This window comes from Euleptes europaea, chromosome 6, assembly GCF_029931775.1.
Source record: "Euleptes europaea isolate rEulEur1 chromosome 6, rEulEur1.hap1, whole genome shotgun sequence".
Lineage (NCBI taxonomy): Eukaryota > Metazoa > Chordata > Lepidosauria > Squamata > Sphaerodactylidae > Euleptes > Euleptes europaea.
In genome coordinates this window covers 27,404,909-27,418,873 of record NC_079317.1, presented here as the reverse complement: position 1 = coordinate 27,418,873, position 13,965 = coordinate 27,404,909, and the positions used below count along the sequence as shown (strand labels likewise).

General features: G+C 43.5%; 1 protein-coding gene across 1 annotated transcript in view; it reads left to right on the top strand.

The window, feature by feature from the left end:
* Positions 1–8,257, top strand: part of SPATA7 (spermatogenesis associated 7) — a gene marked incomplete at its 5' end in the record, with an annotated part of 49,020 nt that extends 40,763 nt beyond the window's left edge. Inside the window, 5 exons of the mRNA XM_056851838.1 lie at positions 95–168; positions 2,458–2,511; positions 4,934–5,011; positions 6,256–6,313; positions 7,790–8,257. Coding sequence (XP_056707816.1) covers positions 95–168; positions 2,458–2,511; positions 4,934–5,011; positions 6,256–6,313; positions 7,790–8,257 — 732 coding nt within the window. The remainder of the gene's footprint in view (positions 1–94; positions 169–2,457; positions 2,512–4,933; positions 5,012–6,255; positions 6,314–7,789) is intronic.
* Positions 8,258–13,965: the final 5,708 nt, after the last annotated feature.

Here is a 13,965-nt window from a genome sequence, read left to right as displayed (position 1 = left end):
ACCGGCTCCCCTTTTTCCTGCTTTCATTCCTTCCTTCCTTTTCGTATCAATTATAATAGATTTGTTTGTTTATTTAATTCTCTTCGTGTTACAGGTAGAAGACTCAGTATCTGCCATGACAGATAAGCGTGATGAAATGAAGGCATTTTCTCAGTTCTCCTCACCAAGGTACATGAAATTCAGAGGAAAATATTCATATTTTCTCTCTCTCGCCTTGTGGATGAAGGTGGTATCGTTGTTGTTTTTTTAAACCATTATCAGCTGACAGCATTACATCACGTCCGGGAAAAATCTGAAAGTGATGTCAACCCACTCTAGGAATTGCTGGAAATGCTAAGATAAGCCGTAGATTTTCCAGCAATTCCTAAAGTGGACTGATGTCACTTCCTGATTTTCCCTGGAGGTGATGTAATGTCATCAGCTGCTGGCTGGCAACCCTAAACAGAGAATTCAGACCAGGCTCTGTACTATGTGATCAACTAAGCTGAAGCTTGCTGTTTTAAAAATTGATACTAATTTGTAAAATCTCTTGCATTTGCTCTCATGGATGATTGAATTACACATGGATCATGAGCACTTCTTATGCACAACTTGTGAGCCTCAACAGAGCCTCTTGGCCTAGTATAGTTGCTCACCAGGTGCTTCACAGTCCCTCTGGTTTGGCAGTTCCACACTGGCTACAGCATCAGGATATTGAACGGGCCTCTGGTGAACCAGCATCCTGGTTGATAAGCTGCTGAGGTTTACTACAGGTGGAGAAGAAACCAATGACCGTTTGGCACAAATAATCCGTGAGAGGTTTTTGTCTGTGGTAAAAATTGTTGGATAATGAACCAAGAACAAGATGGGGGTGAAGGGAGGGATAGCTGGATGAGTGTGGGGTAATGAGGTTAAGAAGTTTAAAATGTTAGCAGGTTGAATTATCTCCATTCAAGAATATTAAAAAAAAATATGGACTGGAAGACTGAAGCCAATCCCACAACGGCTGTGTTTCCAGAGAAAGAGAGACATGCCTAAGAATACACCCTGACTGCCGGTCCCCTTTTCCTCAACCTCTTCAGTTTTGTTAAACTCTCCTGTTCCTATACAGTGCACTCCACTGCTAACATGGCTGTGACGTCACACACAAATTTTAAAATAATACCGCTTTCTTCTTTTGAGAAAGTTGTGCCTTTTATATCAGCTTTTACCTCACACAGCTGAGGCACCTTGCTGCTCTGTCCCCTCCCCCCCCTGCTTTGCTGAACATTGTGCGTCTTTTTTCCAATAAGCCTCTTGGATTTTCCACAGAAACAAATGTGTGCGTTTGCGTGCTCACTTTATGGAAGGCACAGCAGGCCGTTGTGCAGTCAGTTCATGCTCCGTCTTGCAAAGAGCACAAAAACATCAGAATCAAAAAGATGTAGTGAGAGGCATATTCTGCAGCGCAAGAGCTGTATGATAGGTGACCTGTAAAACCAGTGAATCAAAATCCTACTTTAGTATTTCCCACTAGAATCTGGGGATATTGTAAATTCAGAAGCGTATAGAAGTCGATGTACTTTTCTTCATTGAGAGGCAGCATTGTTGGAAGCAGTTTTTCAAATTACCTGTTTTTATTCTCATGATAGCATTATTATGTAGAACACGGTGAAGGCTTTTTTGTTGCATAAATTCTGTGTGATAAGATGTTTCCAATCTAGATGTCTTAAAGTCTCATATACTTAAGCCCATAAGAAACAGCCGCACTGGGCCTTTGAGACATAGAACCGTGAATATCTAATAGACGATCTTACATGAGCAATTTGCCTGCCTCCAATCAGTAAAGAAATCCAGGAGAGCACATGAACACATGAAGCTGCCTTAAACTGAATCAGACCCTTGGTCCAACAAAGTCAGTATTGTCTACTCAGACCGGCAGTGGCTCTCCAGGGTCTCAGGCTGAGGTCTTTCACATCACCGACTTGCCTAGTCCCTTTAACTGGAGATGCCGAGGATTTAACCTGAGACCTTCTGCATGCCAAGCAGATGCTCTACCACTGAGCCCCTCCCTGTAAGTCCCAAGTTCTAATCCCCACTTAGCCATGAAATTCTCCAAGTGATTTTGGACTAGTGATTCTCTCTCTTAGCCTAACCTACCTCACCAACTTGTGAGGATAAATATAAAAGGGGAAAACCAATGAGCTCTTTGAGGAAGAGCAGGATAAAAAATGTAATAGCGTCCAGGTGTTTACTCAATTTTACTTTCGGGGTAAAGTCACTGTCCAGATCGAAGTCAGATTTGTCATTCATTCTTCACACAGAACTCTGGGAAATGTAGGTCTTTGAAAGGGCCATAATAGAATTCTTATCCACGTCACCCAACTATAATTCCCAAGTTCTTTCGGGGAAATTATAACAGACTGATATGAAACTATTATGTTCACAGTATAGAACATTCCTCCATGTCTGATTTCTGTGCTCCCAATTATGACTTAGGGTGACTTCTCCATGTTCTGGGCAGTCCCCAATGATGAGAAGAATTCAGGCTGAGTAAGTAATGCTTTTATTTCAAGAAAATTTATTTTTCCCTTTATTTAATTGCTCAATTGCTATCCTGCCTGTCAGCCCAAGGCACAGTACAATGATAAAACAAACCATTTGCAAATATTAAGACATCATTATAAAAAACTAACCACAGAATATATGGAATGAGTACATGACATTATCAGACATTCAGTCAACTCAAAGGCTCCCCAAGGTAGTTACTGTGGACACCTGGTTCCTATGATCTTGGGCTATCAACAGAAGTATACTGTCCAGATCATGCGAAGTGATGATATCGCTTTACTCTGCTCTGGTTAGACCTCACCTAGAGTATTGTGTTCAGTTTTGGGCACCGCAATTTAAAAAGGATGTAAACAAGCTGGAACGTGACCAGAGGAGGGCAACAAAGATGGTGAGGGGTCTGGAGACCAAGTCCTATGAGGAAAGGTTGAAGGAGCTGGGTATGTTTAGCCTGAAGAGGAGAAGACTGAGAAAGGATATGATAACCATCTTCAAGTACTTGAGGGGCTGTCATATAGAGGATGGTGCCGAGTTGTTTTCTGTTGCCCAAGAAGGTCGGACCAGAACCAACGGGTTGAAATTAAATCAAAAGAGTTTCCGTCTAGACATGAGGAAGACTTTTCTAACAGTTAGAGCGGTTCCTCAGTGGAACAGGCTTCCTCGGGAGGTGGTAAGCTCTCCTTCCCTGGAGGTTTTTAAGAAGAGGTTGGATGGCCATCTGTCAGCAATGCTGTTTCTGCGACCTTAGGCAGTTCATGAGAGGGAGGGCATCTTGGCCACCTTCTGGTCACTGGGGGTGTGGGGGGGAAGGTAGTTGTGAATTTCCTGTATTGTGCAGGGGGTTGGACTAGATCACCCTGGTGGTCCCTTCCAACTCTATGATTCTATACTTCTGCCCAAGCCTATCTCTATCCAAAAGCAAAGAGCTAGTCCTGGTTTTATGTTACTTTAGTGGAGCATGAGGTGTTTTAGAAGAATCCAGGAGGCATCAAATGTGTGTTTAGGGAGAATCCATTTGAAAACAACTGCCTCCATCATAGAATGATACTTGGTACGAAACCTGACCCTGGCTTTGGCCAGGGAGGGAGGGCGAGAAATTGCAAAAATAATTAAATAAATAAATAAATAAGCCTCCCAATTTTGTGATTGGCCCCATTTTGTGATGGCCATCTACTAACTTTTTTCCAGACACCAAAAGAGCCCACTTCTTTGGGACCCCTGCTCCACAGTTTGAGGGGAAGCCAGGGAAATAGTGGTAAGAAGCCTGCCTTCATAGATTAAGGGGCAAGTTGTTCCTTACTTTCTTGTTCCGTGTTTGTTTTCTAGACGGGAGAACCACCTGAGCTGTGGAATGAATGATTGGAAGGTGCTCTAGGAATGCAACTTGCTCTTTCAGTATTGAAACATATTGTCTGAACAGAATGCGAAGTAGCTGGAAGTTTTCCAAATATAAGTGATTAATGTTAGATCCAACTGAGTACTTGCCAAAGCTATTAAAGGTGTTTGTGACTCTTGGCACACATACCCCACCCCACTATACCTACACACACGCACACACACAGAGAGAGCATCTCCTTTTAGAGACATTGTTTGATTCTATTCCAGGAAATGTAGCAGCACATTAACAGATTTGCATGCTGATGGCTGATGGCTTCTATTAAGTCCTTGTGTACTTCATTACTTTGAATCTGCTTGCTAAATAATGCTGCTACTGGTTCTTGTAGGTTATCCGGGCTGTGTAACCGTGGTCTTGGACACAGCCCGGATAACCTACAAGAACCAATGAACTCTGACCGTGAAAGCCTTCGACAATGCTGCTACTGTTTAGATACATTAGCAATGAAATTATTTTCCTGTTACCTGAGATGTTTTGTCTTGTTTCACTAAGCACTTAGTAAAAACGGTATAGAAATTACCTTTACCTTGCTGACAGAATGGCAAAACCTCGTGTGTTACTCCAGATATAATCATGCTTAATATGTGAACCAGTTACATAAAATACTGCAGGGTATCTTAAGCATCAGTGCTATGGATGAGGCCACCAACCTTTTTTGATCTGGAGGCAGAAATCAAATCATATTTATTCCCTAGAGTAATGATTAGTTTATCTCATTTTTATCCCTCCCTTCCACCACTGGTCACAAAGCAGCATACATCGTTTGCCCTTCCCCTGCCCTGTCCCAGGTTTTGGTCAGGCACTGAAACTTCACATATGCATCTAGAGAGCAGCAAATTCAAGGCAAAACCTGCCATTCATAATTGGTCATAGAGACCACCGGATGTCCTCATGACTAGCTGTTTTCCTCTGATCACAAGACTATTAATGGCCAATGTCTTCGTCTCTACTACAATTTGATAAATATCTTTGCTTGGAAACTGAACATAGATTTTTCTGTTATCTGTGCAGAGAAGAAGAACTTCTGTATTTAAGTTTCATCCAGGACATCACAGATGAGATCCTGAAACTTGGATTGTTTTCCAACAGGTTGGAGGTTTTGCATTTAGTCATAAATCCTTGCAGTGGTGATGTGCGTAGCCTTATAAGCAGCCATGAGCTAAAACGAAGCAATTGGGGCAGATTTATAATCCTCATTGTGCTGCCAGTGCTGGAGGAAGAAATACTGTCGGCAGTACTCGAGAAACAAATCCAACACGTCGCCGCTTGTGTTTGCTTTTTCCATTCTTCATCCTCTCAGCAGCCAGAGCCCGAAAGCACACTGTCAGTAGCATGGCCCAGCTGCAGTTGGAGGGAAGAGCAGCATCAACTTGCCCACAATCCCAACGTATGGGGAGGTGGGCAGTTTGAGTGAATGAGACCTGTTCCCAGCCTAGTATCAAGGGTGTGTGTGTGCCATCAAGCCACAGCTGACTTATGGTGACCCCCATAGAGTTTTCAAAGCAAGAGACCTTCAGAGGTGGTTTGCCATTACCTACGTGGGCTGAGAGGGTTCTAAGAGAACTGTGACTGGCCCAAGGTCACTCAGCAGGCTTCATGTGGTGGAGTGGGGAATCGGACCCTGTTCTCCAGATTAGAGTCCGCCGTTCTTAACCACTACACCACTCTGGCTCTTACTATCAAGAGTGGCCCAGTAAACTAGGGCTAAATCTTATCCCCCCACAGCCACAGCATATTGCTGAGCTCTGTGACAGAAACAGTGGTTGAGAAATTCACCCAAGAAGCCATAGGCTTAGACCTAGCATATTTCCAACAAAAGACAAACCATATTTATTTGTCATGGTGGGTAGCCGTGTTAGTCTGTCCATAGCACCTTAAAGACTAACAAAATTTCTGGCATTTCTCGCATATGAGCGTTCACGAGTTGCAGCTCACTTCTAATATTTTTTTGTATTTATATTTATATTTATTTTATTTGGATATTTATATCCTGTTTTTCGCTCCAAATGGGAACTTGGAGCAGATGGCAACATTGTGCTCCCCTCCTCCATATTTAACCATACCAAAACAGTCCTGTGAAGAAGGCCAAGCTGAGGGAGAGAGTGACTGGCCCATAGTCACCCAGCCAGTTTCCATGGCAGAGTGGGAATTTGAACTCCAGTCTCCCAGATCCTAGCCCACCACTCATGTCGCTACGCCACACTGGTTTTTCCATATCCATCTGTTGTGTTTTTTCAAAGAATGTGCAGAAATGTTGGCATAATTTAGCATTTAGTTTTCTGGGGGGGGGATGATTTTTCTGCGTAACACTCTAATTCCAGATTCTTTTTCAGGGCTTTGGAACGGTTGTTTGAGCGTCACATCGAACAAAATAAAAATCATCTCAATGAGGTCTGTCCTGTTTGTAAAAGTCACAAGTGCCGAGTATATGAAAAATTCAAAGAGGGCTTCCAAAGGGCTTTCAGGGAGGGGGCAGAGCTGTGACTCTGTGGTAGACCACATGTTTGCTATAGAGAAGGACCCGGGTTCAATGCCTGGCATCTCCAGACCAAGAAGGAGGGATCAGGCGTTGAGGAGAGCTACTGCCAGCTTGTCACCAAAATTGTGCTAGGTGGACTAATAAATGGTCTCGTACTTCATATAGGGCAGCATCATACTTTCAAGCAACATCACTGCTAGTGCCTATGAACCTTTTTTTGAAATAGTAGATTAGTGTTCTCTCACACACATGCATGCACACAGTTTCTGTCTCTCTCCTCTTATAACATGGCATAATCTTAGTACCTGTTCAGAATTCCTAGTGAACTTATCATTTGTCAATATATCAGAAGATTTGAAGCTGCCTTATACTGAGTCAGACCATTCATCTCTCAAGATCAGTAATGCCTATGCTGACTGGCAGCAGCTCTCCAGGGCCTCAGGTAGAGGTCTTTACTTGATCTTTTAAACTGGAGATGCTAGGGACTGAACCAGGCATCTTCTGCATGCAAAGCAGATGCTCTGCCACTGAGCCACTTCTTGAAGGAATCCATTGGAAGATGCTGTTAATTGATTTGTATTTAATTAGTCTATTATCTGGTAGTCCAAGCTCATTTATGAAAGCAAAATCTTTTAACTCTTTAAGTTTAGTTTATAGCAACAACAAAATAAAAATACAACAGCAGTAGTACATCGTTGTACGGTCGAGGCCTCACTTCAAAAAGGATGTGGACAGAATCGAGTGGGTGCAGAGGAGAGCGATGAGGATGATCAGGGGCCTGGAGACCAAGCCCTACGAGGAAAGGCTGAGGGAGGTGGGAATATTTAGTCTGGAGAAGAGGAGGTTGAGAGGGGACATGATTGCTCTCTATAAGTATTTGAAGGGCTGTCACTTAGAGGAGGGCAGGGAGCTGTTCCTGTTGGCAGCAGAGGCTAGGACTAGCAATAATGAGTGTAAATTGTGGGTGGAAAGGTACCAGTGGGATATTAGGGAAAAAATGTTAACAGTAAGTGTTGTTTGACTATCGAATCAGCTCCTAGGCAGGTGGTGAGCTCCCCCTCACCGGCAGTCATTATGCAGAGGCTGGACAATCTGTCAGGGTTGCTCTAGTCTAGGCTGATCCTGCATTGAGCAGGGGGTTGGACTAGATGGACTGTACGGCCCCTTCTAATTCTGTGATTCAATGAGTTCTATGTTTCAATACTTGGTCTATTATACATCGGTGCTTTTTACAGAAATCATACAATTATAATTTCGTGGGCATTGTTTACTTCATGATGCCCCCTTCTCCACATATTTTAGAAAAGGCATAACCTTCCTTTCTTAAGCAACACCATCTTTTTTTGTTTATAAGCAGCTCTGGCATCGTTTCTTCTTTTAAACCTTAGACCAAAATGCGCCATCTGTTGGAGATCCTGAAGGAGGACCTGGGCTGCAACCAAGAGAAAAAGGAAGGGTTTGACTCCTTGGGTCTAGTTCGGAAGGAGCCAGCAGAGCATCTCCAGCTCCCCCACAAACCTCATAGGCAAAAAAGCGAGGAGTTTTTAAAGGCAATGGATTTATTAGCAAGCGAGGCAGCTCCATCGAGACCCCCCGCATGCAGCGATGCATTCGAGAGGGTGGAGGGCAAAGATGAATTTTCCAAAGGTCTAAACGGCTCCTTGAATGCAGGGCTGGACCTGCCCTCTTGCCCGGCGCATGACGAAAGCCCGGCCACCTCGTGCACCTTGCCGCCCACACTCAATTCAACTGCCTGCGACGCTGACTTCGAAACCAGTGAGTCTTTGCAGGACCTCAGTGAGCTCCAAGAAAGCATGGTGGAATCCCTTCGCGTCACCGCCAACAACGCAGAATGAGCCAACAACTAGCAGCAAAGCACCAAGAAGCCAGCAGCGTAAAGATCTCGGACGTTGCTCATTCAATAAAATGCTAGCGAACCATCTTTCCCCCCCTGTTTTGGATGCTCATGCAACCTCTTGTACATCAGGTCCTAGTATTATGAATCAGGCTTTAGCGATTGGAGCACTTGCACACACTGTAGAGGGCAAGAGGTACATTTTTGTAGAGCTCGGCCGCATGCGATAGCATGTCTGCTGAAAGCTCAAAACATAGAGGTGGTAATTATATATATTTTAAAGGCAGGAGTGATGATTTATAAAACTGTTTATAATAAATGGATACAACATTTGCAATAGTCAAAACTGAGAGTCAGTGCATTCATATGCCGTCACCGTTGTCAGACACTAAAGCTTTATCTAGTTCTTTGTGGCAATTCTGATATGCTCGTCCAGTGATTACTTGCGTTTAGGGGAGCTCCAGTGGGCACCCAGACATGTATGTCATAAGAGCTGCCCTGTTTGTTTAGAGGGAGACAGCTCTTGCTCTGCAACATACCTCCAAAATAGATGAGCGCAGATCAGCTGATAGGAGGGGGTGATTCCAGGCACCCACTTCCCGCCTCTCATAAACAAATTAGCAATGGTGACCAACTGTTTGGTGGGAGAGATCTTTTCATGCAAGAGCACAGCCTGCTGTTTTGTATGTGATCAGGCCAAGAAATAGTATAAACCAAGGACAGCAAGATACTTGAAGAAGAGTTGGTTTTTATATGCTGACTTACTCTACCACTTAAGGGAGAATCAAACCGGCTTACAACCACGTTCCCTTCCCCTCCCCACAACAGATGACACCCTTTGAGACAGGGGAGGCTGAGAGAGCTCAAAGAGAGGTGTAACTCGCCCAAGGTCCCCCAGCTGGCTTCGTGTGTAGGAGTGGGGTAACCAACTCAGTTCACCAGATTAGCGTCCACCGCTCATGTGGAGGAGTGGGGAATCAAACCCAGTTCTCCAGATCAGACTCCACCTCTCCAAACCACCGCTCTTAACCACTACACCACGCTGACTTGAGAGCTGTTCCAGTCTCTCCTAATTGGAACTGAGCCAACAAGTGTGTATTACTGCACAAACTGTAACCCCCCTACCTGAGTTGTCAGAATAGAGATACTGTCTACTCACAGTAAGGGCACGTGCCCACTCTCAGGCTTAGCAGTGGCATCTTATGTTCTAAGAGCGAAATCAGCCAAATCTTAGGATACTTAAATCTGGTGTCTTGACCCAGCTAGGCCTGGCTGCTTGCTACTGTTCAACAGCAACCACCCTATGAACGCCAGTGTGGAGTAACAGAGATTCTACAAAACCCAGGTTCAAATCTCCATCTTGCTGTGGACGATCACTGGGTGATAACTTTTGAGAGTATGATGGATAAGGGGGGTAAGATAAAAACTGCAAGAAATTAAAGATGAAAGAATATTCAGTGGCTACTATATCATTAAATGGCTTCGATAATGAAATAACATTAAAAAAGGGTGGATGTGTAAGAGAAAGGACAACTTATGAACGTTTAATAACGGGAGACTCGGCACACTTGTATGGGAAAATTTATAAACTTTTATTACAGCTGGAAAGGGAAAGAAGAAATAGTGGGGGAGGGAGAAAGGAGATGCCTCCCGCAAGTCCTTGCGGGGTCCCACTTGTTACATATATCAAATCCAAAGAAGACATTGTAAAACGTGGAATCTCATTCACTGTGTGTCATTGAAACTGAGCAAATGTTTTACTATACTTTGATTACGAGTCGGTAGAAGATAAGATGGTTGTGCGGGCCTAATCTAATGCAAAGACCACCTGGTGGCCATACCTACTGTAAAAAGTTTTTTGCCTGTCCCTATCTTCATTTAGTCAAGTGACACATTCCCAATTATGTGGTGGAAGAGCTCCCTCTGTCTTTTAAGATGGGAAAGAGAAAAAACTTCCATTGAAACCACTCATTTTGTGCCCTTATTTTAATATGCAGTTTCACTTTTTCATTAAGGCTGCAATTACAAAATGCCATTTCTAATCCATCTCTATTATGGGATCCATGTGCAACTTACAATGCATTTGAGGAAACAGTGGTAACATTTTTGTCTCGACAAAGGGAATGCACGTGCAGCACCTGTTAACTAGCAGTACATTGCTAAGGAGAGTTACTCCAGTCTAAGCCCATTCATTTCAATGGGCTTAGACTGGAGTAACGCTCCTTAGGAATGCACTGTAAGTATGCCAGCTGGAAGTCATAGTACTGATGGGAAAAGCTCCTGTTCTGTGAATACTGAGTTGGATGAAGACTGATGTTTCTATGGGTGCAAGGGTTTTTGGTCATGGGGGGAGATTTCCCTATCTCCCGTGGCAGTTCAGACTGTTCTCCCCCCTCCCTGAAATTTTTGTTTTGGGAGTTCCCCTCCCAAGAACAGGATTATGAAGGTTATTTGGGGTAGGAGGTGGGAAAATTTGGTCTGCAAGAGGAAATCCTTGCACCTGCAGAAGTGTCTAGTCGATCCAAGTGACTAAAAATATCTGTAGTGTCAGCACACGGTTCAGATATAGGCAACTTTTGCATGGCCCATCTGTCCTGGGAAAGAGCTAGATTCAAATCCAGTAGCACCTTAGAGACCAGCAAGATTTCCAGGGTATAAGCATTCAAGAGTCAAAGCTCCCTTTGTTAGACTACATATCGTAAATTAACACTACATTTTAGTCTTCTTGTTTACTTTTAGGGTCATGAACTTGCTGTTAATTTGATGGACAGCAAACCCAGCCAAGAACCTGATATTCAAAAATGACCACTCTTCAAAATGTTGTAATTGGACTTTTGATTTTTGAGATTTTCCAGGATCCTGTGCAGTCCAATATTTCATTGTGTTCAGCTTCATCTTTCGATGAGGATTTGTCTCCTTAAGCAGGGCTACTAGTAAGTGCTCAGAACTAGTGGAACATGACTATAGGTGTGGAAAGGGGAGTACGTACATCAGCCTCAACTCTAAATAAAAGTATGGGGTTTTCCCCCAAAAAAATCTTCCCATCCTTATATATCAAATTTGTAAGCACTTAGTGAAGTTCTAAGAATGGCTAGGAGAGATGAGGCATTGTATGTATCTCTTAATCCCCAATTCCTTCATTTGGGATACCACAAACTTAGGGGCTTCAGCATGTTGGTTTCACTGCTATAATAAGGCACAGGACCACCATCCATTTCTACAAAAGAATGGAGCTGGTTCTCGCACACATGTGGATCATCTGTCTATGAAATGAATGGAGAAGTCATTCTTGCAGAGAAGCCTCATGCATACATTAAAGTTCCTTGATGCAGAGCACTATCTGAAGATAGGAGGGGCAGTCCCCTCCCCATTTTATTTTTTCATTTATATCCTGCCTTTCTCCCCAGTGGGGACTCAAAGTGGCTTACATCGTTCCTCCACCTTATCCTCACAACACTCCTGTGTGGTAAATTAGGTTGAGTGTATGATTGACCCAAGGTCGTTGCGGCAGAGCAGGGACTGGAACCTGGGTCTCCCAGATCCTAGTCTAACATACTAGCCACTACACCAAACTGGTTCCACTCGTCCTAGAGTTTTGTGTTTATAGACAGAAAGGGAGTCAGCTAGCTGCTTCAGAACAGTTATCAGTATCAGCTGGGCTTGATAGATGCTTTCCTTGTGAGAATTGTATCTCAAGTGCAAATCTTAATTTATAATCTCAGGATAGGTGAACCCAACTCTGTTCTCAGAAGAATTTAGTGCTTTAAATTTACATAGAGAACGTGGCCCCCACTTGAAGATCACAAGTAATCAACTCAGAATAACATCAGCCATTAACAGCAAACCTTTCAAAGTCTTTCTCAGTTGCTTTGTGTGTCAAATGCAGGTACCTCAAAAATATGTGACCGTATATGTAATACCAAGTATAGGATGAGAGGTGCTTGGCTTTATATTGGGTACTTAAGTTGGGTACTTATCTTGAAAATAACTGGAGATGCAATTAGAAATTGAACCAGATGGGGGCTGGGTGGGGGGGCGGTTAGCACTGCTACTAAGGCCTAGTTCTCACCAAGATGATGAACTTGTGTCTGGATTTTACTAATTGAGACAGCTTGTGAGGAAAACATGATTGAATTCCTTCTCATAAAAAATTAGGCTAGGTGCCTTATCCATAACATGTTATTTTTCTATGTATAGTATTGGGGTGGTGGTGGTAAGGGAGCATTTGCCCTGATTTCAGTGGCCCAGGCTAGCCTAATCTCATCAGATCTCAGATGCTAATCAGGGTTGGCCCAGGTTAGTACTTGGATGGGAGAGGAAGTCTAGGGTTGGGTGTAGAGGTAGGCAATAGCCAACCAACTCTGTTCACCACTTGCCTTGAAAATCCTTTGGGGTTGAGGAGAAGAAGAAGAGTTGGTTTTTATATACCAACTTTCTCTACCACTTAAGGGAGACTCAAACCAGCTTACAATCACCTTCCCCTCCCCGTAACAGACACCCTGTGAGGTAGGTGGGGCTGAGAGAGCTCTGAGAGCTGTGACTAGCCCAAGGTCACTCAGCTGGTTTCATGTGTAGGAGTGGGGATATGTGAATACAGCCCCCAATATCCTGAGTCCTCATTATGATGCAACAGACAAGAAAATGCAGGCTGAGATCCAAATGTCAGCTATCTGCCACTTGTGGAAAGAGACTCTCTCCCGGCTTGCAGAAAAATTGCATAGCAAGTCTTGTGGGCGGTGTGCTGAAAAGGTGTGTCATTCCAGGGTTCAGCTGGCAGCCACTGTTAGAAATAAATAAATTAGATAGCAGTACTTCTATGAGCTGGGCAAAAATAAAGTAATTTTTTAGTCCGATTGTTTTCAAACTGAAACTACTAGAAGCATTTTGGCTGGATCTTGTCCTGCTGTACACGTTATGTCTCTGACAGCATGATTTATATGAATGTGTTTTTACCTTTTAAAATATATTGTTCTTTCAAAGGTCATTTATGCTTTTTTCATTCCTGAAGAGAAAAATATGAAAGAAACCTCATCAACAGCGTTACCTTTTCACATACTGGGGAGAACAGAATCTAAGGTCAAGTTCTCTAGGAATTGCCAGAAACTCTATGGTAAAAGCAGTTTCTGGTGATTTCTAGAGCGACATTGACATCACTTCCGGGTTTTCCCCAGAAGTGATGTCACAACAGCAATTTTTCAAACAAACAAAAAAATCTCCCATCACCCAAAGGAGTAGTGGTAGAAAGGGCAAGTTGCTGTAAGGCGGTATCCTGCCATAATGGGAAACTTGGCAATCCTATGCAATCCCCACATTTATCCAGGTACTGGTCTCTGGGTTCATTCATAAAGTGAACACAGGGACAGGCAGGATGTGCATGCGTTCACTGTAAAATGCGGACTACTTGTGAAACTGCCAAAACCATCAGTTTAGACTACCAGTGCAATCCGAAGAAGGTCTACTCAGAATCCTACTCAAGTCTATTCAGAAGGGGTTACTCCCAGGAAAGAGTTCTTAGGAATGCAATCCTATGCAATCCCCACATTTATCCAGGTACTGGTCTCTGGGTTCATTCATAAAGTGAACACAGGGACAGGCAGGATGTGCATGCGTTCACTGTAAAATGCGGACTACTTGTGAAACTGCCTGTGTGTGTGTGTGTGTGTGTGTGTGTGTGTGTGTGTGTTAAGTCCCGTCAAGTCGCTTCCAACT